The sequence below is a fragment of the Thunnus albacares genome, chromosome 8, assembly GCF_914725855.1.
Source record: "Thunnus albacares chromosome 8, fThuAlb1.1, whole genome shotgun sequence".
In the NCBI taxonomy this organism is placed as follows: Eukaryota; Metazoa; Chordata; class Actinopteri; order Scombriformes; family Scombridae; genus Thunnus; species Thunnus albacares.
In genome coordinates, this window is record NC_058113.1 from 11,258,781 (window position 1) to 11,285,365 (window position 26,585).

General features: G+C 39.0%; 1 protein-coding gene across 1 annotated transcript in view; it reads left to right on the forward strand.

Annotated features, from left to right (window-relative positions):
• The window catches only part of LOC122987483 (eukaryotic translation initiation factor 3 subunit H), a 68,565-nt gene that overhangs the window by 39,525 nt on the left and 2,455 nt on the right, over positions 1 to 26,585 (forward strand). The window contains exons 4-6 of the mRNA XM_044359383.1: positions 6,740 to 6,839; positions 9,505 to 9,654; positions 17,907 to 18,027. Of these exons, the coding sequence (XP_044215318.1) occupies positions 6,740 to 6,839; positions 9,505 to 9,654; positions 17,907 to 18,027 (371 nt within the window). The remainder of the gene's footprint in view (positions 1 to 6,739; positions 6,840 to 9,504; positions 9,655 to 17,906; positions 18,028 to 26,585) is intronic.

Here is a 26,585-nt window from a genome sequence, read left to right on the forward strand (position 1 = left end):
TATTGTGAGTCTCCAATTTTATGGATAAATGCAATATTATATGTGGGGATCTACAGCTGTATCTGTATTTGCCTTATTTCAAGTTGGCACATCAGTTTTCTTAGTCTATTAATTGATCACAATTAAAAATTTAATGAGTTCAGAGTTTCCCTCAGATGTAAAATGTCATAACTCTTTTAACCTGGCTGGCTTGCTTTTTACTGGGGAAGAACATTTCTGGAATTTTGAAACCTAACCAAAAGTCCACAGTAGATCTTTTGTCATCCCCTTGTTTACCTGGGTTTGATGCTTACATGACATCAACAGATTGAAGACAAAACTGAAACAAAACCTCCTCCCTGTTCACCATAGCAGCTTATTGCATGTTGACCACATGCGTACATAATGTGTGCAAATGTATGCAACACATGGTGCAAACTAGCCTTTCCTTTTGGCAGGAAATATGAAGTACTGCTGCCCAAATTCAAGTAAATCTGAGCAGCTCAAGCCAGATCACACAGGGATTGTAATTCAGGGTTTTTAATTCAGTCAGCAAGGTTCCTATGGATATAGGAGAGAGTTGTCTCAATCAATCAAGTGTAGCTGTCACGACCCAGTCTCAATGGGGATTGGCCAGCACAAATTGAGATTGGCTGTCAATTGTCAATCTTGTTTTGGGATTGGTGTAGGCAAATGCTGTAGGCAAATGGCTCGTTACAGTTGGCTGTTGGGAAGAGAATAAGTCACGCTAAAATTTCTGGTAGACTCTGGTGGCTGTCAGCCCGTCCACTCTGAGCCAATATTCCCACTTTCTCTACATAAAGTAGCATAAACAGGTAGTGGAACAGAATTAGACGAGAGAACCTTTCCTCAGTCGGTCGAGGTATTTTTTACATTTTCTCTTTTTAAACGTTACCTTACACTGACACTTCAGTTTATCAATTTGACTTTAAATAATAGAAAGCTTGCTGTGCGATTACATTTTGCAATGGACAGACCAGTAGTTTCTCTACTACTATTACTGGTAACTTCTCTGCAGCCTGAACCTTTTAACAATACATTTAGTTTTTACTTCTTTTCACCGAGGAGCGTTGTAATTTTCAAATCAGCAAGACCTCTTTCTGTGTTTTGTAAATAGGAAATTGACACTTTTTAAGATGTGTGAGTCTAGTGCTATACACAGACTGCTGCTGAACACTGCTGTCATTTGTAGTAAGTACAAGTTGCAGTCCACAACAGGCCATTAAATATAGAATTGAAATCAATGTCTGAATTAGAAGCAGTATAGTAACTTTGACCTATGATGGTGGGCAATGCATAATGTATACACGTATTACTGTATTTCATTGCAGAGCTGTCCATAAGCACAGGCTGCCGGCCAAACAGCTGACTACTCATTTATGTCCAGCCGGCCACTTATTATATTAATTTTTGATTCTAATAAAATTGTTTTGATTAAGAAATTGTGATTTACTATGCGTGTACATTTATGACCACAAGCCTCCACTTCAAAACAATATGAGCATGATAAAAGAGAAATGTGTCTGTATCAGTCTCGCCCCCACATGCTATATATGAATGTGTGTATTCATGCTCAGCTGAGAGGTTGTGTCCTGACGAGAAGAGAGCGGAGAGTCATCTTCAGTGTTTGACAAATATTGGCAAAATAATTGATGACAAAACACATTTAAGAATTGCATTGATTGCACAGAAAGGGACATCCTCATTAGACGGGCTACTTTGGGAAACACCGGAAAACACTGGTGGCAGCAACGATTGTGCAGCAAATATTAAAAAGTCCACTGAAAGTGCTGCATTTTCTATATGCCACACAGACGTTTATGGGCTTAATGAATGAACGAATAAATTAATTATCTTTTATTTACATTGCACTTTTTACAGCAGTTCCATCTATAAGACGCTTTGCAAACACACAGTAAAACAGGCAATGTTGAGGAGAATATAGGCTATACCTATATTATCTATATATATATATATATATATAGCTGCACACTCAGGATGATAGTGAAGGTGAAAATGAAGACGAAGATGACTAGAAGTTGAGTTGATTCAGTAGATTCACATGATTTGAGTCAAGTGATTCACATGTTTTGTTATTTTAGAGTTAATTTTGGCATAGGTTTATTTTATAAATTTAATTTAAAACTGATACATAAGCCAGATAAGATATGGGGGTAAAAACATGACCCCCATAACATAATCTTGTTTGTTTTGGTTGAATAAGAGTATATTTCTATTAAAACATTACATTAACCATCATTGTGGCATGTCTTGATAAACCTCACAGTGAAGGTATCAAAAAAATAATAAATCAGGTCTAATGATTCTTAATTACAAAAGTTCTGATCAGTCAAGGCCCCGGCCCCCTCTAGCTGGATACTTTTTCCCATTAGCTGGCTTCTCATTGTCCTTGCGGAAAGTCCTGTCATCGATGGCAAACAAGTCTTATTATCACAGCCAACATGTTTTATAGCAGTTATGAAGTTGGCAGTAATAAATACCAAAGGCAAGCTAAGCCCCTAATACGTGCTGTTGTCATGGCCTGCCAAATTTCATTTGCAGATCTAGTTGTTAAATTTAGCTTTGCTTACCAGGAAAGGGGATTTCAAAGGGAGTTTGTTCTTCACACCAGTAGACCCTTGGATCATAGCATCTTAAGAAATGGTTGAATCTCCGGAAATATGATATTTAGTACACTATATCACTGAAAGATATGAAGATTCCTGTGCTAAGATGTTTCAGGAAGCACAAGTTATTATTTTTACAGCAAAAAAAAACTTCCAATGGTGCTGCTCTGCTTGTAACCTGGGCTTATGTGCTGCTGCATTGTATTCATTTTGTTTGGGTGTTTTAGTGCCGGATTTGATTGTTTTAATAGATGTTTGTTCAATTTTGTCAGAGCAATATTAGGTTCAGGCCTTTATGGCAAATTGTGTGCAAGTTCCTCTCCTGACACTGATAGTTTTGGAATTCCTTACAACATGCTGAACAATTCCAGCATGCAGGGCAACTCAGCTGCCTATCTCCTACACCAGAGAGACACTGCAGTCACTCCGCTCTGCTGGATTTACTCCCATCACGGACCTGCCTGTAGCTGTGAAAGTGCAGCCTGAACGATGTAGGTGTCAGCAGAGAAGAGGCAGACGGGAGGGGGGCTGTAAGACAGCACCTCAGGCAACAGAGAAACAGACCTTCCTTGCCCTCCATGATACTGTACAACGCGAGGTCACTCAGAAGCAAAATGGAGGAACTGTGCATCAACGCCAGGGCATGTTTTGAGTATCATGAATCAAGTGTCATGGTGCTCACAGAAACCTTGCTCCACAAGGATACTCCAAGCCTCCTGGTTGAAGTTGAGGGTTTTTCTCTCATCTGTGTGGACAGAAACAAATCTTTGGGGAAGGACAGGGGTGGAGGCATCTGTGTGTTTGTGAGTAACAACTGGTGCAAACAATACATAGTTAGAGAAACTGTCTATAACTCTGACATTGAACTCTGCTGTCTAAGTATGAGACTATTTTACCTCCCAAGGGAGTTTGTGAACATTATCATCTCAGCAGTCTTTGTCCCACCCAGTGGGAATGCGGTGAGAGTTGTAGCCCACAAAGCAGACGGTGTTCACCATCAGCTGCAGCGTTTACCCGGGGCCCCCGTTTTCATTCTGGGTGACATTAACCAGTGCAACTCGAGCTATCCCTTCCTGGTTTTGAGCTATATGTTACGTGTAAAACACGAGACAACAAGATTTTAGACAAATGTTGTTAACCAGGCCACCTCCTACCTTACCAACACAACGTGCTCCACCACCACACTCATTCACGCAGCCTCCGCTTCTCTGATGCCAACCTCCTCTCTCCACCAATCAGGACCAAGCACTGGACCTGGGACACCAGAGCCTTCTCCATAGCTGCCCCATTCCTCTGAATCTCTCCCCCAAACACATCTTAGACTGCACCGATCTGTCCATGCTCAAATCACGAATCAAAACTCACTTTTTCAGAACTACTTTTAATTTGAGACTAACTATATGTGTTATATGTTTTTAATGTGTTGTTTTCTTTCTTTAGTTTTTAGTCTATGAAATATGCTTTTAGTTTGTTGTTTTTCTGTGATCATTTTAACTTATGTAAAGTGTCTTTGAGTACCCTGAAAAGCACTCTATGAATAAAATTCGTAATTATTATTATTATTATTATTATCATTTTCATGGTAATGCTAAAAACACTTACACAGCTAAACCCAAACCACTTCTGGCAACCTTTGACCACAGCACAGTACATCTAATGCCAACATACAGCACTGTTTAAATGCAGCAAACCACAGGTTAAAACAGTGACTGTGTGGTCAGAAGATGGCAAAGAAGCATTGAAAGGATGCTTCATATGCACTATTTAGAAATTTTTTATGACACAAATGTACATTAGGCTGCTGAGACAGTAATCGGTTATATAAACATTTGTGTAGATAATGTTGACATCAAAAAGGACATTATTGTGTATCCCAACAACAAACCACACATAACAAAAAAGGTGAAGGATTGTTTCAACAGGAAAAATGCAGCCTTCAGAAATTGTGACCTGGTGAAGCTGAAAACGGTTCAAAAGGAACTCAATCGATCAATTTGTTAAAGGAGGCCAGGAAGCAGCAAAAGGACACGACAGAACAAAATTTCACCACAACGAACTCCAAAAAACTGTGGGATTCTCTGAAATCCATAACTAACATGGAACCAAGCAAGAGGCACCTGATCACCACAGATGATCTTCAGAAAGCCAATTAACTGAATGAATTTCACCTCAGGTTTTTAACACTGTGCTAGAGACCATTTCAAGTGACCGGCACCAGGCCGGTTGTGGACCGACACAAGGTCCAGTCACTCTTCCGTCAGGTACGCACCAAAAAGTCAACAGGCCCAGATGGCATCTCTGCTTTTCTGTTGAGGACTTCTGTGGACTCCAGCATGGTGCCCTATTTTCCTACAGTCACTGGACTCACACACTGTCCCTGCCCTCTGGAAAAAGTGTCATTACATCATTTCCTAAAAAAAAAAAAAACAACTCTTGTCCAATTGACAACAATGATTATAGACACATAGCTTTCACTTCAGTTGTGATGAAATGCTTGGGAAAATACATGGTTTCCTTACTCAACAGCACATATAAATCCATTGTTAGATCCTCTCCAATATTCTTATAGACAGAGAGGCACTGATGATGCTATTAACAGCATCATCCATCTGATTATCACACATTTGGAAGACACCAAAGCTCATGCACGCCTGCTTTTTGTTGATTTTAGTTCAGCTTTTAATACCCTTCAGCCTTCTATCTATTGATTCAGAAAATGAAACAGATGAGTGTCAACCCTTTTATTATTAAATGGTACCTCTCTTTTCTGACAGATCATATCCAGCATGTAATAGTCAACAAAAACCTCTCTGACCCCAAATCAATCAGTACAGATGCCCCCCAGGGTTGTGTAAGCATACACCTGGATAATTACATACTTAAATTCTCTGACACTGCTATCTTTAGTTTATTGTACCGAGACAATGATACATCATCCTACTACTCTGAGATAGAGAATTTTGTACATTGGTGTGATGCTAACCACCTCATTTTGAATGTGAAGAAAGGTAGTAGGTGACCACAGCACGGTGATTATCCACAACACTCCCATTAATCAGGTACATTCTTAAAAGTATTTTGGTGTCCATATTGATAACATGTTTATCTGACAAGCCCATGTTGACAGTCTGTGCTCCAGGCTACAGCAGAGGTTGTAGTTTCTGAGAAGGCTCAGAGTGTATGGGGTTGACCAGAAATCAGACTCAGTCGTTTGAAAAACTCATTTGTGCTTTCTTCTATTAACATCTTAAACAGCAATGACATAGTATGAGCCATAGAGGCCATTGTTATCAAGGGACTTTGTTAGGATGGATGGGTTGTGTAATATGTTGTTTTAAAGTCGTACAATATGTTTTAAAGTTTGTACTAACTGAATATTAGTATGTGGTTGACTGTGTCACATGTCTATGTACTCTGTATCTAAAATGTAGAAAGACATTTGTTGAATGCAGCAACACTGAACCCAAGACAAATTCCCCTAAGGGGACAATAAAGTATGTCATATATTGTAGCATATCATATCGTATCATGTTTAAATGTTCACTCCTCTGTTACTGAATACACTATTTTACTATGTGAAATCCTTGTCTAAAGATGTTGTAGAATGTGAAAAAATGACCTTTGACTGTTTTGTAGGATTAAATTCAGTTTTTTTCTCTTTTCACATACACACCACGTTACTTTGAGGGAATGATTATGATAACCAGCGGCAAATTAACACACAACAAGCGTTGGACTTGAAATAGCCAATCGGAGGCAGTTGCCCACAGGGTAGAAAAGTGGGCTTGTAACGAGAAGCTTGTTGACTTCTCTTGGGAAAATGTGGGTGGCAAAAAAACTGAATGATGAATGTTGGCAACTCCTCCAGTTATCTTCAAGGTACCCCCCCCAGTGCTTCAGTAGATGCTAAGAGGCCGGCAGTAGAAGACCATGGTGCTGAGTGTGATTGTGAAGAAGTGTTTCAGCAGGATATTACTGTAGCAAATGTGACATCCATATACATAAAAATATATTCTAGTGAATGCCATGATTATTTTTGTTTGTTTGTGTAGAGAATGTGATTTAAAGGACAGTTTTACATTATTTGTTTCTTCTTACATCTCTTCCTCTAGACCCAATCAAGACAGCCCAGGGCTCCTTGTCTCTCAAGGCCTACAGGCTTACCCCAAAACTCATGGAGATCTGCAAAGAGAAGGATTTCACACCTGAGGCGTGAGTAGCTCATAGCAGAACACACACACATTTAAAGACACTGTGGATGAGTTTCGTGATCACATGCACACAGAAACACGGATGTTCACAAATAAATCTTGTGTTTGCCTTTGTGCATATATAAACGTGGGCTCACAGTGCTTAGTGGAATACATAATTAAAAATATGCCTTTTCGCTCTTTTGATTCTGCTTATTCAATGGATGCAAATATAGGCTTGTGCATCCACAGGGGAGTCATTTAGTAGCAGTTGGAGATGGATGCTGATGATGATGATTTATCAGTTCGCCCTTGCCCGTCAAACAAATGTACCATGTTTACGCTTTTTTTGACCCCAAGCCTTATCGTAATTGCTTTTAAATTGCAGCTAAAAATGAATGTAATGAGGGGACCATTTTCCAGGCAGTTCAGGGTAGTCCAAGTGCACAAACTCACACATGCATAAACACACGCATGAGGACTCACATACACAGACAAATGCAAGCATAACAGCTCAATGAAGAAGTCCCACAGGTATCAAATTTCTGACCATTTAAAACCTTCAGATACACGTTTTTTTTTTTAATCCACTAAAAGCAAGTTTATTTGCAGAGAGAACGGACAATTTAACAGCATCATTTCATTTCTCTTTTCTATTCCCTCTGTATTTCTCCACCTGTGTATCTCTATCGCCAGCCACTCCGTTATTGACCCAGTGTGTTTGGCCCAGAGTCAGGATCCTTCTCATTTCTGCAGCTTTTCATTAGTTCCTATGATTTATTACAGCTCCAATCTGTAGCTATCAGTGTTCCCAATAAGCCCATGATTGAAAGAGGGCAGCTCAGGGCAGGAAAGGACAATATCACCACATTACAACAATCTGGTCTCTATCCCATTATTTTCAGCATAGACTAGAAGTCTGAATATCAATAATGTCTTTCTTTCCAAAGATGCAAAACTTCAAAAGTGTTTCGTTTTTTTTTTTTCCTCCCTCCACTACAATGTGCAGGGAAAAGCGTCTCTTTCATGTTGGTGTATTTGATGTTACATAAGCTTGCATATATTGTACGCCTTTTTGAAATGAAAAGCAGGGTTAGATGAGTGCTGAATAGACCCATCCCTTTGAACTGCCCTCCAAGTCCGCTGGGCCATGGAGGCAGTGGTCAATAGCCTCCACTTCAGCACACAATCTGAAGCATCAAATTAGTCAGCCTGTGGAGTCAACCTTTGGCTTTGTCCAGTGGGACCCAACTTGGAAAGAGCATGGCATTAAGTGTGCCAATGTCCAGTAGGGTTGAGCAATTTGTCCTGCCTATAATCTGCTGTCCTTCCATTTCCTCATACGCCTTTTCATATCACTCTGCGAGCATTTGAAAAGGTCATAATATGCAGGAAATATTTTAAAGCCCTGTAGATGGATAATTGTGCCAATATGTATAAGAAACAGCATTTATTCTATTATAGATTTTCTTTATAAACCTCTGTTGTCTATACTGAATCTTGTCCTCCCCACTTAGACCCCGAGGCAGGATTGTCCAATTCCTCTGCCTCAGAGTCTCCTCTTAAAGCTCGCCTGAGGTGATGTTCTACTTGGAATACAAAACATTTTTCAAAATTACCTTTTCAGAATCAAATGATTCCCACACCCCTGTTCATCACTCAGACAAGCATAATATAAGCATCTCTGTTCCTGGTGCAGTGCACATGGTGAATTAATGCAAGCAAGTGTATTGATCCCATAACAAGCATGTCGCGTCTTAACAAGTCAACATTAGACATATACAGACATTAGTTTGTGGCTCATGCACTGTGCACAAGTGACAGGCTCTGAACCAAGGCAGTCAGTCAATGCTATTGGATTTATTTGAGACATTAAGCAAAGTTTGAAGTTCCATTTTGTGTTAACAGGCCCATGTCAGAGAAAGAGAGATGCAGCTTTTAGCTCTGAGGAGTATGAAGAGGTGGTTAAAAATCGGTCGGTGCTTTGCACACTTATCAGCAGAGCCCATAAAAAAGCCATTTAGGCTGCTGCTTCTAACATTGCTTGATTTCGGCAATATGGACATCCTATCATATCAGACAATTTTCAGATAATCAAAATGCAACATGCATGACATTATTATTCATTTTGCTTTTATATGACTGGGGGTGCAATTTACTGAGAAGTACAAGCCAAATGGCGACAACAAAATGCAACTTTGTTATATATGTACGTCAACAAGAAGCAAAATGTGGAAATGTATCAAAAGCAGACGTGAGAGGGAACAGTTAAATGTATGGAGCTGCATTAAAACTAGAGGTAGAAAAAACAGTTAACCCCACCCACTCCCTGTTCACTTACAAATGTGTTCAAAATGGCTGTGAATCAACCAAGAACAGGACTTTGCTTTGCATGAGTTTTGTTTGTTTAAGGTTCATTTCCAGAACTGATTCCTTGTTCTTGTTCTGTCGTGTCACACATGAAGATTCTTCACATAACAGGCAAGTTGTCTCCTCAGAACCACTTGAAGTGTCAGCAGAAGATGATGGATTATGTTCCCTCTGGTTTTAGTATTAATGTGTGGCTGCATGTGTTATTGGAAATGGTACAATCATTGTAGTCTATTATAACATGTATGTCTATAATATCACTGTGAAGGGAATTTTGAAATAACTTTTCTTCTGCCTTTGTCTTGTTCACTCTCCAGCTTGAAGAAGGCTAGCATCGGCTTCGAGCATATGTTCGAGGAGGTCCCTATTGTCATCAAAAACTCCCACCTCATCAGCGTCCTGATGTGGGAACTGGAGGAGAAGTCCACAGTCGCTGATAAGCACGAACTGCTCAACCTCTCCAGCAGGTCAGACATGAGTTCATGCAGTCGTTTACTAAGAGTGCCAAAGGCCAAACACCTCCGTTTGTATGAATGTTAGTGTATAAAGGTGCATCTGCTAGCTAGATTATTTCGAAGAGGTTTTTCTCAGGGGACCCACATTTACTACATTTGTAGCATGTTCTTGTGTGGGCATTGTGTGGGTTTATCAATATCTGTCCTCTATAGAAGCCTGTGACCTCCAGTCCTGCTGTAAAATTTCTAATCTCACAGTGACTTGCAGGGAACACACTGGTACCTTTTACAGAATCACCTGCTTTAGATACTCTGTGTGATTTGGCCTCTCAGAGCAATTATCACGCTGTAGTGCCTCTGGTGTTAAAAGCTGCTGGTAAATTAACATGCTCATGACTCGATGAACATGAATAAACCTATCCGGAACAATTCTATGATAGTTTAAAGTTATTCCACTGCCAGTGTGTGCAAATATGGGTCCTGGTGTCGGGCTCTGCGCACGCATAACAGCACTGCTGCTGAAAACAAACCTATGGGAAACACTTTCACTCTCATACTAAAATCAAAGTTTTTTTGTTTATTTATCTGCAAACAAGGTCACTAGCCAGAGGATAATTGATTAGCTATTCAACCAGTTCAAGGAGCTTGTTTACCGAAGTTGCAAATGAATAATCTTTTATTCTTCTTGAAAAGACCATGGTATGATTACATTACGATGTCTGCTATTATTATAACAACACCTGCTGTTTGTGCACACAAGCGAGATCCAAAACGGGACAAAAAATTGATAAGTTATTAATTGAAATGGAATTACTTTACCGCAAAGTGTCACCTTAATTTCATGAATTTGCACATGGTTACCATAGCACTGTAAATACATATCTGTTGAAGAATGCTTTTAGTTCTTAAAAGTGTCTTACAATCTTTAAAACCATGTCATGGTATCTCTTTAAACCTGCAGGCTGCTTTCACAGACATGAGTTAAAGCTACTTCTAAATTAAAATTGATTTGACATTAGGGAACTCCTGGGCATTAATCTATGTCTTCTAGGCGGTTCTAAAGTGTACCAGATTGGAGGAAAGAATCTGAGGTCTATTGATGTATTCTGCATTATGTTAACCCACCATACTTGCTCCTAGCACTGTTTCAAGTAGTCCTTATAAAATTCTGTTTTTTGGTATTATCACAGAAATCTCATGAAAAGAAAGAATTTGAAGATAATTTATCTTACTAACAAGAAAGGTTTGTGTAGCCAAAGTTTACGCCTCTGTGACATTGTCTTCCAAAACCTATTAAAAACACATAAAAGAGTCCTACCATTACATTGGATGACATATTCCTTCATTACAATGAGCACAGCCAGTGTAGTTTTCTCATAAACTAATAACTTGCAACTGCATTTTAGGTCACTGAAAGGTCAAGTGCTTCTATAACAGGTAGATGTCACTGCACACACCGCAAGTTTACTTCACTGTTTATCATTATCTGCAGAAATGATCATTAGAAATGTACAATGTCTGGTTCTGACCTGGATCATTATCACCAGGCTGAATACGCAGCTGACAACACTCACAAAGAAAAGGGTCAGATTTGGTTTGACCTGCAGTGTCATAAGAGGAAAAACAATAATGAGCTGAGAGATATAAACTTCACTGGCCATGTTTGTTGTAATGAAGGAATATGTCACACCATAGCTCTTTTATGTGTTTTTAATAGTTTTTAGAGTATAATGAAGTTCTATGGCACATAGGCATAAGCTATATAAGACTGTGGCTCCACAGATGATACTAAATTATTTGTTGGTTTTGGTCTTTTCATAGTATTTATTGATGATATTAATGATTAAAAATTACACCAGCCTAATCCTTTAAACCTTATTTGAACCTGCTTGGACTGTAGTACCAGATGTATGGGGGATACAGTATCAGGTCATCTCAAAATGAATAACTTGGACATTTTTCTGTGGCTGGTGAAAACGTCTGGTTGTATTGTTCATCTTAGAGTGGTAAAATAACCCTCATATACATTTGTTGTTTTGCGTCAGATCTGTAACCCACACAGAAATCACAAGATTAATATCATATTCTAGTTCTTCCATATTTCAAGAACGTATTGGTGCAGCTTCGGGTTTGTATTGGATGTTTGATTAGGATATCTAGTCCAAGACTAGGTGCAGTAAATGCCACATCTAAATGTCACAGCATATTTATTCAGAAATGTCTCCCAAAACAGGGCTTAACATTAAACTTTGTTTTCCATCACTAATGAGCACAATATGAACAAATATCACCCCACCATATCAACTTACAGCCTAGCTCATAAAGTCTCATGTTTAGATCTCTGAGGCTCTCAGCATCAGTCTCGGGAGAATTTATCAGCAATCATTTATGGAGATAAACCGCTGCAAGTGGAGCAACAGCTGTGAAGCTGCTAATCAAAACGCTTCCCAGGGGCAGGTGTGAGAAATTAGCACAATAATGACTCAAAGTGCCGATTTACAAACTGTTAGTGCACAAAACATAGTGCCAGTGCACTTACTTATAGACTGCAGTGTAGCACACCAGGAGTTGTTGTTGTTATTCTTCTCATCTGTGTCCTGTAACATAAGTAAACCATGAATTTAATGAAAACTCCTACCACAGAACCTCCACCTGCACCCTCAGATCTGTCAGCAGCTTGCTCCTCTGGGCCCCCCGGTACTAAACTCCGCACCGTGGGGGATCAAACCTTCTGCTCTGCTGCACCACACTTATGGAGCAGCCATCCTAACCATCTGGGGGCAGGACAGACCCTAGACTCTTTTAAAAGAGGACTAAAAACCATTCTACTGAGGAGGGCCTTTCACCTTAACTCTTATTACTATTTTCTTTATGTTGTGTGTTCTATGTTATTAATACTGTAGCACTTTGAGTTTCACTATGAATGAAAAGGGCGGTACAAATTAAATGTTTTATTATTATATGTACAGAATGCATGTGCCTGTCCAGCAAACCTTAGCACCAGCATAGTCATTTGTTACAAATTGTCAAAGAGACTGAAAATACCAACTTCTTTTTGTATATTGTTCCATTTTTCCAAATGACTACTCTGAAGTTGAAACATAGCTTTTGATATGACTTGAAAAGGGGCTGAAGCAGCCCGGCCCTCCCCATAGGTTTCCCGGCATGACTGCCGATGGGATGTCTGGCAAGATGAAATTGTTTCCTGAAGTTGTCAGATTGCTGCGCAGCTCTGTCCTTGTATTGGATTGTAGCGTCCGTCTCTCTGCATCTTCTGCTGACAGCCCCACCCTTTTCTCCTCATTTCCACCCCTTCAAAAAAGTAAACGATAATGGGTTTTGTTTAATGTTTTTCTTTTTGTCTCATTTTCCAATCTGAGGCCCCATTTGTCAGTGTCATCTATGTCTAAGGCTGAGTGAATGCAGTCTCACTCCAGCAAACAGGGTTGCTCTTACCACAGATGATGATGTTGATCGTGGTAATGGATTACGGTGATGATAGGAAATCCCTCGATAGAATTTGATTTCTAATTCGATATTGATCAGAAGGCTCACTGACCTGCTTGAATAATTAAACTCTTTTGAGGGTATGGCCAGTGTGTGTAGTGTAAAATGCATTTTTTTCCAACAATGTGTAAATTAACCTCTAAATTTTGAGAGCTTGGAAATGCTGCCAATCATTGAATTCATAGTTATGAGCACTAGTGTTTTAATAAGGCTTTATTAATCACAGTTATGTCGTTGTAGTGTTTAATCAAAGAAATTATGTAATACAAACTGCTAACATAATAAAATAAAATCAAATAAAAACTCATCTACTTCAGATTCTCATTCAGTACAATAACTTTTTAAGTGCAGATAAATAATTATCACTCATATTATCATTTATTTTCATAAATTCCGTTGGAGGGCCAAACTTCAGGTACAAAAAGACACTGAACACAACACACACAGACAGACACGCGTCTTTGTAGTCTAGTTCAAAACACTTGACACTTGCATTGACGACAGATGTTTTGAAGGATCTTGCTCTGACTAAATGATTTCCCTTTGCATATATTATAAATACACACCACACAAATTAGCTACCATATTGCTTGATGAAATAGTTTTAAATGGGCTTTCGTCAGCGAGAATTAATTTTGACACAGTCGGAGGGACACAGTAGAGAAGTGTTACGGCGAGATTTGGTCCCGGGCCATCAGTTTTCATGTTTACAGCTCTGACACTGCAGTAGAGGAGTCAGTTGACAAACTGATCACACAACAGTCCTCACAGGCAAACACAACAGTACTGGAAATGGTTCAGGTAGTTTAAAACTATGGAAATGACTTTTGGGGCTGCCGAAAATCATACGCTTCACAAGATATTTTTTATTTCATTACAAAGTTGGCTTTGCTTTTTCAGCTAACTGTGCCTCAGTTAAATAAACAGGAAACGTGATTGAAAACCAATTTGCGATATTTGTATACAGGCATGCCATTTTGGTAGATTATTTGATCCCTTACATTTAGATACAACTTATAAATCAGAGCGGTTTATCAGCAGTGTTCTTACAATTATCTACATGCATGATGTGGTTTTATTAGTTTGCTCTCTCTCTCTCTGTGGGTTTAGGGGACTTCATCTCTATGTGTGTTTGCATGTAGATGTAATTAAGGTGTTACCAGTCGAATGTGGGTTGATGGCAGCCGGATGCCAATCTGAGATGATGATGATTAGTAGCTTCAGGATGTGCATGTCTGTTTACACATGTATGGATGCTTAATGCATGCATATTAATGTAGCTAAGTCTTTGAGTTTCTACTCTGGTGTGTGCTGTGGCCAAAGACTGTCTACTCCCTGACATTTTTGATGATACTTCCTGACATAAACACAAAAAAGTAGAATAGAACAGTACACTTTCCTGAAGCGTTATATGCCAGATATGTTAGACAACTAAATAGTAAGGAAATCAAGAGTCACAACTACAGTACCAGGTCACAAAATTGGCACCAGCCACCTGCCAGATGCCTGTAAAATATGCTGGTAGATTTGCTTCAATCAACAGCCACATCTATTGAGTGGCTGGTAAAATGTGAACATTCACTGGCCAAATGGCCAGTGACAAAAAAGGTAATTTTGCACCCTGCACAGTACCATTTGAAATAAGACTGTAATTTGACTTCATCATTAAATTGCTTTGTGGTTCCTCACTGATATAATTCCATAATAGTTCCCCTCTTCATTTTCTTTCTGATTTCCATCATAGAAACAAAAATACTAATGTGTAGCTGCACTGAAATGAACTGCAGTCTCCTGATACCTTTAAAGGAATAGTTTAACATTTTGGGAAAATATGCTTTTTTTTGCCAAGAGTTAAATGAGAAGAATGATACCACTCTCAAGTCTGTGTTAAATATAAAGCTATAGCCAACAGCTGGTTAGCTTAGTTTAGCATAAAGACTGGAAACAGGGGGAAATAGCTAATCTGACCCCGTCCACAGGTTTTTTTTTTATTTTTAAAAAAGATAATACATTTTGTAACAACACCTCTAAAGCTCATAAAATAACACAAGAAGAATTCATAAAGTCACTGCACCCAGAAAAAGTGCAGCACATAACCCTCTATAGAACAAAAACTTTTTACACTTTGTTTGTACAGATTAGGCAAACGTGATGTAACATGTTAATTAGTTGTGGTGCCTGTAGCTGGATTATGGCAGTGCCAGGCTAGCTGTTTTCCCCTGTTTACAATCTTTATACTAAGCTACGCTAATCATACTGTTGCCTGTAGCGCCATATGTAAAAGACAGATATGAGGGAGTATCGATCGCTGCATCTAACTCGCTGCAAAAAAAGAAAATAACTATTCATTTAACTGCAAAATTTTACATACATTATATCAGGTGACTCAGTAGGACATTGAGTTAAATTGTGTTTAAAATGACAGATGAAATTTGTTGCAGCATAGTGACAAAGTGAGGAAGCTTTCTAACACTTCACACTACATTTACACTCAACAGCAGAAATGTGAAGGACTGAATGCAAAAGAAATTGGCACACAATGATAAGGTGTTTGGTTCAGGTTAATTTTGGTTACATTTGAGCTACATTTTCTCTACCAAATCTTAGTAATCCCTCACATGAATATAAGAAAGGTATTCCTAATCAATCGTGCTAGAAGATGATTAGTGGGATTTTATTTTCATTTTAGAGTCTAAGAAATTGGAGGTGGGTAAATTATTACAAATATTTTTCAGCTTCCAACAGAAAACAGAGAGCGTTTGGAGCTGAGAAAAAGAGAGAGAGTAATATTGATTTATAAAATTGTTAATCGAAAACTCTCACAGCAGAGAGGACAGCAACTAAAATCACCCAAAACACTTGTGACTTCCTCCACATTTTCACACAAACAAACACACAGACTCCACACCAAACACTGTTACGTCAGCGCAAGTGCACACACAGCCAAAACATACACAGCGCTGGCAGTCCTTGCGGGTACAGTTGTCATTTAAATAAACAGTCAGAATCTGTTTTCCCACAGAACATGCTGCATTATGTAGCACCCAAACATTCACAAATGAAACAATATAATTCCGGAGAGAGAAATACAAGAGAGAGAGAAGACTTAAAGTGGAGCACTGCAGCCTTGTCACGGGTGAACTTAAGGCAGTAGTGAGACATCCTGATTTAAAAAAAAAAAAAAAAAAATGGGGCTCATGGGAAGAGAAAGAAGAGGAAGGCTGGTAAAGTTGTGTGTTGAGTGTTGTCAGCATGGCAGTGTTGGGAAAAGGGACATGATACTATAGTAGAGAGATGTAGCACAGGGACAACAGGAAGGGTATGGACAGAAATATGTCAAAAGAAACTGAATTTGAATAATTTATATTTGAACTTGTATTGCTCAGCTTGAATAATTGCATTAATAAATGCGATAAATTCAATTTCAAATTATGCTGTTGTCAAGGTAAACAATACAAATTCAAATATAATTGTCAAATGGATATAGCATTTATGACGGCAACCACAGGTCTCTTGAGGGGCATCTTAAAGTTTGTAACTGTGCTTTCCACCAGCCACCATGTTTTCCAGTCATGCTGGTTGCTGCTTGTTGGGAAAGAGCATCCCGTGAAGTGAGGATTGGTCTAAGATGACATTTTTAGCCATGCCAGCAGCATAGCTCAAGGGATGGCAATGCCACCCCCTCAAGATGAATCGTAATCACTTTGGTGATCCCATAACTTTTCAGCTGAAAGATGTGCTTAGAGCAATGCACTTCAACTGAATGTTAACTTTCAATTGTCAGGTCAAAATTTCAAAGTTCAATATTTTTGTTAATGACTAAATACCGACAGCATCCAAAGAGCTGTGAGTATGGCTGTAATCTTTAAGTCCTGTTGACATGAGCTTGGTTAGGAGTTGGTTTCTTCAGTAAAGAAATGATTGTATGCGGACTCTAGGCAGAGCTGGCACACATTGCCCAGGTCAAGGGGAGGGTTGCTGCTATATGGGTTTGCTTGTAGTAGAAGTAAGAACGGGAATTAAGCAATTTTTCAACCTGTTGGACAGATTTATTTCTTAAGAATGTGGCCAAACTATACAGACTGTATTTACACCTGGCTGAGATCTAATCACAGTTCAAGCCAGGACACCAATCCGATGGTATTCCGATTGCAGAAATACAGAATCCATGTTAATAAAAGGTGTCAGTAGAGGCCAAGTAATGTACAGCCACATTTCAGGAAAGTGTTGATAATTGGACATTCCTTCATATGTAATTGTCTTATTGTTTTATTTTTTGTTTATGTGTACCCAGGGTTCCCTGGAAAACATATAGATACTGTGTGAATTATCCAAGTGAATTAAACTGAAATTAACCACAGCATTTTGTTCTTAATACTTAAAAACTAATGATTATTTGGGGTTGTCACTTCACTCACTCAAAAAGTAAAGTTGAAGGATAGGTTCATTTTCTGAGCTCCAGCAGTGTTAATCAAATTAAGTGTATATGTTCCAAAGTTACTGTGTTTTTAGCAGAATTACAGCAAGGAAAAAACTATTTTGATAATCATATGGGTACCTGGGTATTGTTTAAAGACAACTTGAAAAATTGTGAACCTGTTTTTTTTTTGGTTTTTTTGAAGATAAGTTACGATGAGGTTAAGATTAGTGTAGGTTATTTAGAAGATCATTAGGCTTAAGGCTGAATGAAAACTGCTGCTCACACGTGCTGATGGCAGTACAAAAATGTGAATGACATGCTGTCATTTCTCTTCCAGTAACCACTTGGAGAAGAGCCTTCAGCTTCTAATGGACAGAGTGGATGACATGAGCCAAGACATCGTCAAGTATAACACCTACAGCCGTAACCTGAGTAAGCAGCAGCAGCAGAAGCACCAGGTAACTCTCTCACGCACACTCTCACTAACTCACATGCACACATGCTTTTATGTTCTGAAGCACACACTCCACCCACAGACACAATGAGCAAGCAGCAGTAGAAACATCGGCTTACCAGCATACAAGGGAAAGAGGTACAAACATACACACACAGGGTCATTCACACATAGATGCATCTACAGCCACAATCTCAGCAGGAAAACAGCAGGTATCTTTCTCTCAGCCAGGGCCACAACCAATTGCAGCTATAATCACAGCATGCAAGCAACAGAAGCACCAGGTAGCACATACACATACACAAACACACAGAAATATGGTCCTCCGGGCTCACACATTAACATACATTCATCCACTGAGGACCCACAGCGATAACTACAGTATACAGCAAAGGTTGAAATATGGAAACATTTATAAATATCTATATGTGCAATAATAATAAATGATACATTAAATTGAATTTAAATCATTCATAATGAAACTCAAAGTGCTACAGTATTAAAAACATAGAACACTCAACATAAATAAAATAGTAATAAGAGTTAATATGAAAGAGCCTTGCTGCATAGAAAGATTTTTAGGCCACTTTTAAAAGAGTCTAGGGTCTTTGCTGCCCTCAGATGGTTAGGAAGGCTGGTCCACAAGTGTGGTGCAGCAGAGCAGAAGGCTTGATCCCCAGTGGTGCAGAGTTTAGTACTGGGGGCCCAGAGGAGCAAGCTGCTGGCAGGTCTGAGGGTGCAGGTGGAGGTTTGTGGTATGATCGGTTCCTGTAGGTAGGGAGGTGCATGTCTGTTGGTGGATTTGTATGTGAGTAGTAGGACTTTGTGGTCAATCCTAAAGGAGACAGGGAGCCAGTGCAATGAAAACAGAATTGGTTTTATATGTTCATGTTTTCGCACTCTCATCAGGATCCTGGCAGCGTTGTTCTGAATGTACTGGAGCTTCTCGATGCTCCTGCCCGGGATCCCTGTGAAGAGCGTATTGCAATAGTCCAGTCTTGAGGAGATAAAGGCATGGACAACAGGGTCCGACATAACCAATGGCCCAGGGCCAGTAAAAGTTTATGCAGAGCAAGTTGATTGGCAGTCACAGTGACTGCCAATCAGAGTCATGAGTATACAGTTTAGGACAAGGGGAGGACATTTCCCTTTGTTTGATAACGTTAAAAGTAAAGTTTGGCTTTGCTGTCAGCTTCCTGACTCATTTTAAAAAAGACGAGAGAGAGAGAGAGAGCACCGGTGGTCGAGCAAGGAGAGGGAGCGGCGGTAGCGAGAACAAAGCAATGAATGAGAGAAATAAAACGTTATTTTCTGATTGTTTCATGGCGGTTACATTTTAAAGCACAATTAAATCCATCAAACACTCAACAAATGATTTCCTGTGGAGACAGACTTAGTTTCTGTTTCATTTTCCTCCTTTTCATTCATTCATTACAGTTCAACTCCATGTCTGTAGTGGACAGGTGGCTTGCAGAAACAGACAGAAGGAGTTTGGAGTGAACATGCGCACACTAACAAATGTCATGTTCTTTCTCTCACTGTTCTATCTTAACGAGTTCATTTCTGCAGATCTCTCAGTATTGTCTCAGTTCTTTATGTAAGAGTTTATAATCAAGGTCATCCATACTCTCTGAAATGTTATCATAAATTCTGCTCTCTTGTCCCTATGTATTGCACACTCTCTGGCTTTACACAAAATATGGAGAAACATACATTTATATACCATTCATTTACTGATCCAATATGTGCCTAATTTTACATTTTGCATATTTGTGTAATATATCAACATTACATATAGTTTCCTTACAGTCTAACTGTGGTAAAAGTCAGCTTCATACATACATGCTACAGGCGACTAGTTCTTGTGTTTAACGTTACTTTAGATGTCAGACACATATTAGGATAACAATCTGAGCCTGTCAGTGGCAAAAACAAGCACTTTTAGTGGACGTGCATTGATGTTGCACAATGGCCCCATCGGATTACATTGCAGCCCGTTTTGCAGCTGCCAGCTGAAGCGCTCTCGCTCAATACTGGACCAATTTCAAAAATTGTTGTCCCCATTAGTCACTTAGACACAAAATGATGTGAAAATAGGGTCCAGGTTGAAAAATACCAAAGTTTCCCTTTAGGACAGGTGCTGAGATGTGACATGGTTGCAGAAGGGCTTGGAGCAGTTTTGACATACAACTGCGTGTCATCAGCATAGCCATGAAACACACTGATACACATACATGTGTCATAGACGTACTACTCAGTAAGAAGCAGCAGATGATTAACTAAAAGGTCCGCAAGGAGCAGCAAGACAACATAATATAACCACTTACATGCTGTATATCAACATGTACAGTATATTGTGTATTCCCACACCCAAAACAGTGTGCCCCCAATTTTTCATACTCCATCTTCCCTGGTGACGTTGCGTAACAACTTTACCACATACTCACCACCATCCTTCAATCTCCACATAAAATAAAACATGTCAAGGAAATTAGGGTTGCAACTAACAATTATTTTCATTATTAATTAATCTGTTGATTATTTTCTCGATTAATTGAGTATTTGTTTGGTCTATAAAATGTTAGAAAATGGTGAAAATGTTGATCACTGTTTCACAAAGCCCAAGATTTATGAGAAGAAGACATCTTTTGTTCCAATCAACAGTCCACAACCCATAGATATCCAGGTTACTGTCATAGAAGACTAAAGAAACTAGAAAATATTCACATCTAGGAGGCAGGAACCAAAGAATTTGAACTTTTTTCGTTAAAGAATTACGCAAAATGATTGGCAACTAATCGATTAATCAAAATTACCGAGAAAAAAACATGCAACACCAAGACATTCCCAGTACATATGTAAGAAAGTACCAATGTGGTAGGGTACATTTAAAAAACAGAGGGTAGTTAAATTCTATGTATGACTTTAAATGTATCATTTTCTTGTCAGGATTTTAAGTATTGTTTTGACGTGGTGTGTAATAATCACCACTGGAAAAAGGGTGCTTTTTGAGACAAGGTCCAAAGTGCCACCTGTAAAATGCTGGAGAAAAAGAAATAATTGCCTTTTTTGACTGTCACCAGTTATTTTGGGCTGTTTTGAGACTAATCTCATATTCCTGGGGTCTCCTTGGATTATTGGGTCTTGACTGTCCTTGGGTCCCTCTTGGATAAATCCTCTCTTCGAGGAAAGAGAATTTATGCATGTCAGGTTTCCACCTGTCCATTTCAGATTGGTTTCAAAATTTTAGACTTGTGAAAACCTATAATCTGGACACCAGGCTGTCTTTTCACTTGCCTAAGTAATAAACCACCGAAAATACAAGAACCAGTGACAAAAGAAAGCACAGCCAGAAAACAGATAGAAAACACCAGGTGTCCTGGAGGATTGAAGAGTTAAATAGAAGCTGTAATTGCTTTAAAATAGTTAGTGGAGAAAAGGCAAATCACCGTCACCAACATGAATACCAGGAACTTGAAGCAAAGACACAGACCCAAGTTTAAAAGTCATTTTTGTTTTTTGGAGAAAACACTAATGAGATAAGAATGAGTTATATCAACCTTCAAGTATCTGTCATGGTGTTATCATCCCTCAACTCACTGCAGCAGCTGACATGAGCCCACTGCAGATCAGCATCTCTTCAATTTCAAACACGCTTCTTGTCCATCTGCTGCATTATTTTTCCTGTCAAAGACTTGGTTATTTCCATCACTACAAGGGCTACATCTGTGATACAGTCATTAATTTGTCCTTATGTGAAGAAGAGTTGGTTCAATAGGTTAAATACCATGAGTCACGCTCACACAGTCTTCAAATACTGTCGACACTCAGGGAGAGCTGGTAAATATGGACACAAAATCTTCCCATATTAACAAATTGAGTCTTTTTGTATTTTAATTAGTGTGTGAAAATCCTCTGTTTTTCTTCTTTTTCTGTACCACTGAGACACATCACAAACTTCATTTACTGCAGCAGTAACACACCTACTGTGTGCAAAGACTTGAGACACACACACACACGCACACACCACCTACAAGCACAAACTCAGCCAGAAGCGCCACAAAAGGCCAGAACAGGACATACACACTAAGATAAGTAGTCATCCACGCACCATCTGCAACTACAACCTCGGCCAGATGCATCATAAACAACCAGCAACACACACAAACAGTCCCGCATTCATACACACAAACATTACTCCAGATAATGGAAGCATAGAGGCACAAGGTGACTCACTGATGTGCGCTCAAACTTACACCTACGTTCAAACAACTACATTATTCTGTCATCATTTTCTGCGAATGGAAATGAGAAAATGTCTGAAGTATTAATGTCGGTCCAGACTGAGTCATCATCATCTCATCCGACAGCGGCTAAAACCACAGCCAGGTTCACACACATTAGACAGACTTAGAATAAACATACCATAGGTAGCCTGCCCTATACACAAACACACACACATGCATTTATACACTTGGCTGCGAAGAAACACACACCTACATACCCACAAATCCTGGGGCCAATCACCCACACTCCAGCCATTACAATTCATCATCTTCCCCTACCGACCTTCTCATCATCACAGGCCCCAAGCCTAACCCTTTAGACAAACACACACACACACACACACACACACACACACACACACACACACACACACACACACACACACACAGTATCACAATGACAGCCCCCTTTCCTGGTGTCTACTTTTTTCATGTTTCACATGATTCTGTATAATGAACAAACAGCACACACAGAGGAACAGAAAGCAAGCCTCTATTACACCTTTCAGACGCCTACAGAATGTGCTCCATGTAATCTTGTGCTATTGACCCCGCTGATTCCCGGACAAATGGAACCTTATTAATCATCATAGAAAGTTACAAAGAGTTGCTGTGCTGAGAGGGCTCCATTTTTCATTTATAGCTCTCTAAATTTGGTAAATAGCAGGTTCCCAGGCACAATTTGTGGCTAAAGCCCTGTTTCCAGCAAAAATTCCAGGTACTTTGGACGGAGAGGAACTAATCTCAGGGACTAAACTTGGAACTTTAAAGTCCCTGTAGTCCTGTTTGTGTTTCCACCGCATCTGAGGAACCAGGCAGATCAAGCAAATTAGACCCTTGAGGAATTTAAAAAAGATGGCAGCATTTAAAGACTCAGTATTAACACACAAGGACACAACAACACAGATTTGTCCTGTTCTTTGAATTTCTCTTGCAGCACTAAATACAGAGGAGGAAAATGAAACTGAAACTAAGAGTGTCTGTCTCCACAGTATAACATCTTTTGAGTGTTTGATGGTTATTTATTTCTGCTTTAGAACGTAACAAACAAGATTTCAAGATTGTGAAACAATCAGAAAATAGCGTTTTATTTCTCTCATTCACTGGTTTGTTCTCACTACCACCGTTCCCTGACCTTGCTCGACCACCGCTGCTCTGTCTTTCTGTCTCTGTGTCTGTCTCTCTCTGTCTCTTTCTCTCTCTCTCTCTCTCTCTCTCTCACACACACACTCACTTGTGCACTCAGCTCACTCTCACTAATCATTTTTCTTTCTCTTTTTCTCTCACTTCACTTTTAACATTAACAAATGAAGAAAAATCTCCTCCCCTTGTCCTAAACTGATAAAAAAAAATTGATACAAAGTACTTCCTCCTTTTTATGAATGAAATGGCACACAAGTTGAAGCAGCTGCGCTGTTTGTGTTTGACCACTCAGCAACGGTTGTCCCTGAAAACCCTTCCCCCAAAGGTACTGTAGTTTTGGAAAGTACTACCCCCTCCGATGAAGGACTTTTTGGGGGGTAAAACAATCTGCCGGGAGCTTAATTTAGGACCTGGTCCCTGTGGAAATGCAGGCGGAGGAACTGAGTTCCTCAAAAGGTTCTTAGTACCTGAAAGTTCCTGAGGTCAAAGCACAGCTTAAGTCAGTCTTTGTATGAGGAAAGATACATCTCATTCCCCCTTAGTTTTTTAATTTTGTTTTTTTTTCTTTTTCCCCCAACCACTACATTTTCAACATCATTATTTGAGCCATATAATAATTTCTGATAACATTTAACAGAAAATAAACACATGAAAAACAAGCCAAATTAGAATGTGCATTTTCTGAAGAAAATGGGTGCGAAAGCTGGAAGCCATTAGCTGCTGATTCTCCCAGCTGCTGCCAGTTTCAATCAGTAGATTGGGAACATCTGTGTACGTCTGCATTTTTTTTCACCTTCAACTTAGAAGTGGCAAGATCTTAAATCACTGGACTATTCAAATCTACTCTTACCTGACATGAATATCAATCTAAATATTAAAGAGTGCTGGTACATGATGAACATCTAAAGCAACTTTGGTCATAAGAGCATTATTATGAGGGGCACTGCCATGAGCTGGTATCGAACCCAGAACCTTGTAATCTAACAGGGAAAGCTGACCATTACCAGGGCTTAACCACAGAGCCAGTGGAGGATCCCTAAAACACAGAATGAATTCACATTTTGATGAGGAAAAACCGATTTGCCTGAAACAAAGCCTCTAGGTTAGAAATTTGTACATCATTAGTGACAGGAGGACTTGCAGAGCATGAGGATGTATAACTTGCACAAAGTGTTAGAAGGAAGAGAGAATCTGTAAGTTTAAGAAACAGGAGAATGAGGAGACTGAAGCCTGCAGATTATATTGTAGTCATTGAGAGCATGACAGAGTTCTACCTATAAATTAAGGTTTAGATCTCAAAAAGTCCCATCCAAAATGTATTTACATTGTGAGAGAGAGGAGGCACGTGGCAACATTTTAAGGTATAATATATGCTTGAGGAGTTAAAAGTGTGAGTGAGACGTGTTTAGATTTTTTTTCTGATCAAAAAATATCTCTGCTCTCCCCTCTGCCTGATAACATGACACACTGGTGAGACCTGAAAGCTGAACTCACTTTGAACTTGAATTGCTCCAAAAGTACAAAATAGATCACAACACGATATGATAACTTTGATAATTCAAAGTTTTGTGAACGTTTTAAAGTTTAAATGGGGTTTGTAGGATACAGGATGTCCGAGCAGTTGAGTCTCAAATTGACAAAGGTTCCAGCTCAGTTTGACGATTCCTCCCATAGACAGCCATTATAAACTTAAATACTTTAAAAAATGATATAAAATCATTAAAATCACTGAAACATGTTAGAAAAAAGTGACACACTTGTGCCGTGTGGCTGTTTGTACAACATTCAAATTTGGTTGCAATCCAATTTAGTATTGAAGAGTTATGGGGCCCATTAAGTGTTTTTTTGTTTTGTTCAGGGTCATTTTAAGTATGGTATGTAGCAAGTTTGGTGAAGATTAGATTAAATATGTGCCAAAAGAAGCAAAAAATATGTTTACCAAAAAATCCAAAATGGCTGAATTTTTTTCCAGGCGCAAATGGGTGTGGCCTATATCAGTCGAATCAGCTTCATCCAAGGAACACACAGCAAATGTTGTTTTGCCACACGTCACAGTTCATCAGTTATTAGCCAAAACTGACCACATGGTGGTGATATGTGAAGCATTTCCACATGGGGCAACTGTCCATAAAATATGAATACTTCTTAGTTTTTGAGATATCAACTTTAAAACATTCCTCCCATAGACTTTCTATTATAAATTTTAATACCTTAAAAAATCATATAAAATACAGAAACATGTTACAATAAAGAAATTAAGTGCAATAGCATACATCTCCTTAAGATGTACGTTTTGACAAAGTTTGTGGGACAAACAATACAGAAGTAGATAGACTCCAAAAAATGGTGAAATAAATAATAGTGAAGATAACATAGTAATTATACCTGAGGAGTGTATTTGGTTTTGTTAGATAATTAATGTGTGTGTGTGTGTGTGTGTGTGTGTGTGTGTGTGTGTATATATATATATATGTATATATGTATATATACATATCTATTACAACTCAGTCTATTAAGTCTATTACAACTCAGAAAGAGCTCATCAGTTGCAGCTAGTGACGTCAGGGCTAGTGTGCCAAAACCACATGGGAGACTGATACAAAGTGTATGAAGGACTGATCTGATGTAGAGGCTTTCATTTTGGACCAGACCTGAAACGGACCCATTGAAAACTCACTCAAACCTACTTGCATAAATACATCTTTAAAAAAAAGAAAAGCCTGATCTGAATGGGACCCAAAGCAAAATGTGTTTGACCCAAACAAAACAAAGACAACGTGATGCTCATTTAACAGGCAACTGTGGTCAAATAGAGCTGCAATATAATAATGCCTTGAAAACAAATGTAAAGTCATAGAGACTAACTCATATGCTAATTAATAGAAATAATTGAATCCCAGTTCTCACCTTCTGCATCAACAAGAAAACATTCTGTAGCCAATCGGGCCAAATATAGACAGAAGATAATCATTTACTAACCAATTTAATATCTGTAATACAAGTTCTGAAAAGTAATTTAATAACAGATTTTTTACATACACATTGCATATTGCCTAAGTAATTTCTCCCATGGTGATGACTTATCAAAGCTGATACTCCACTCGTGGCAGTAAAACAAGACCCTAACTGACTC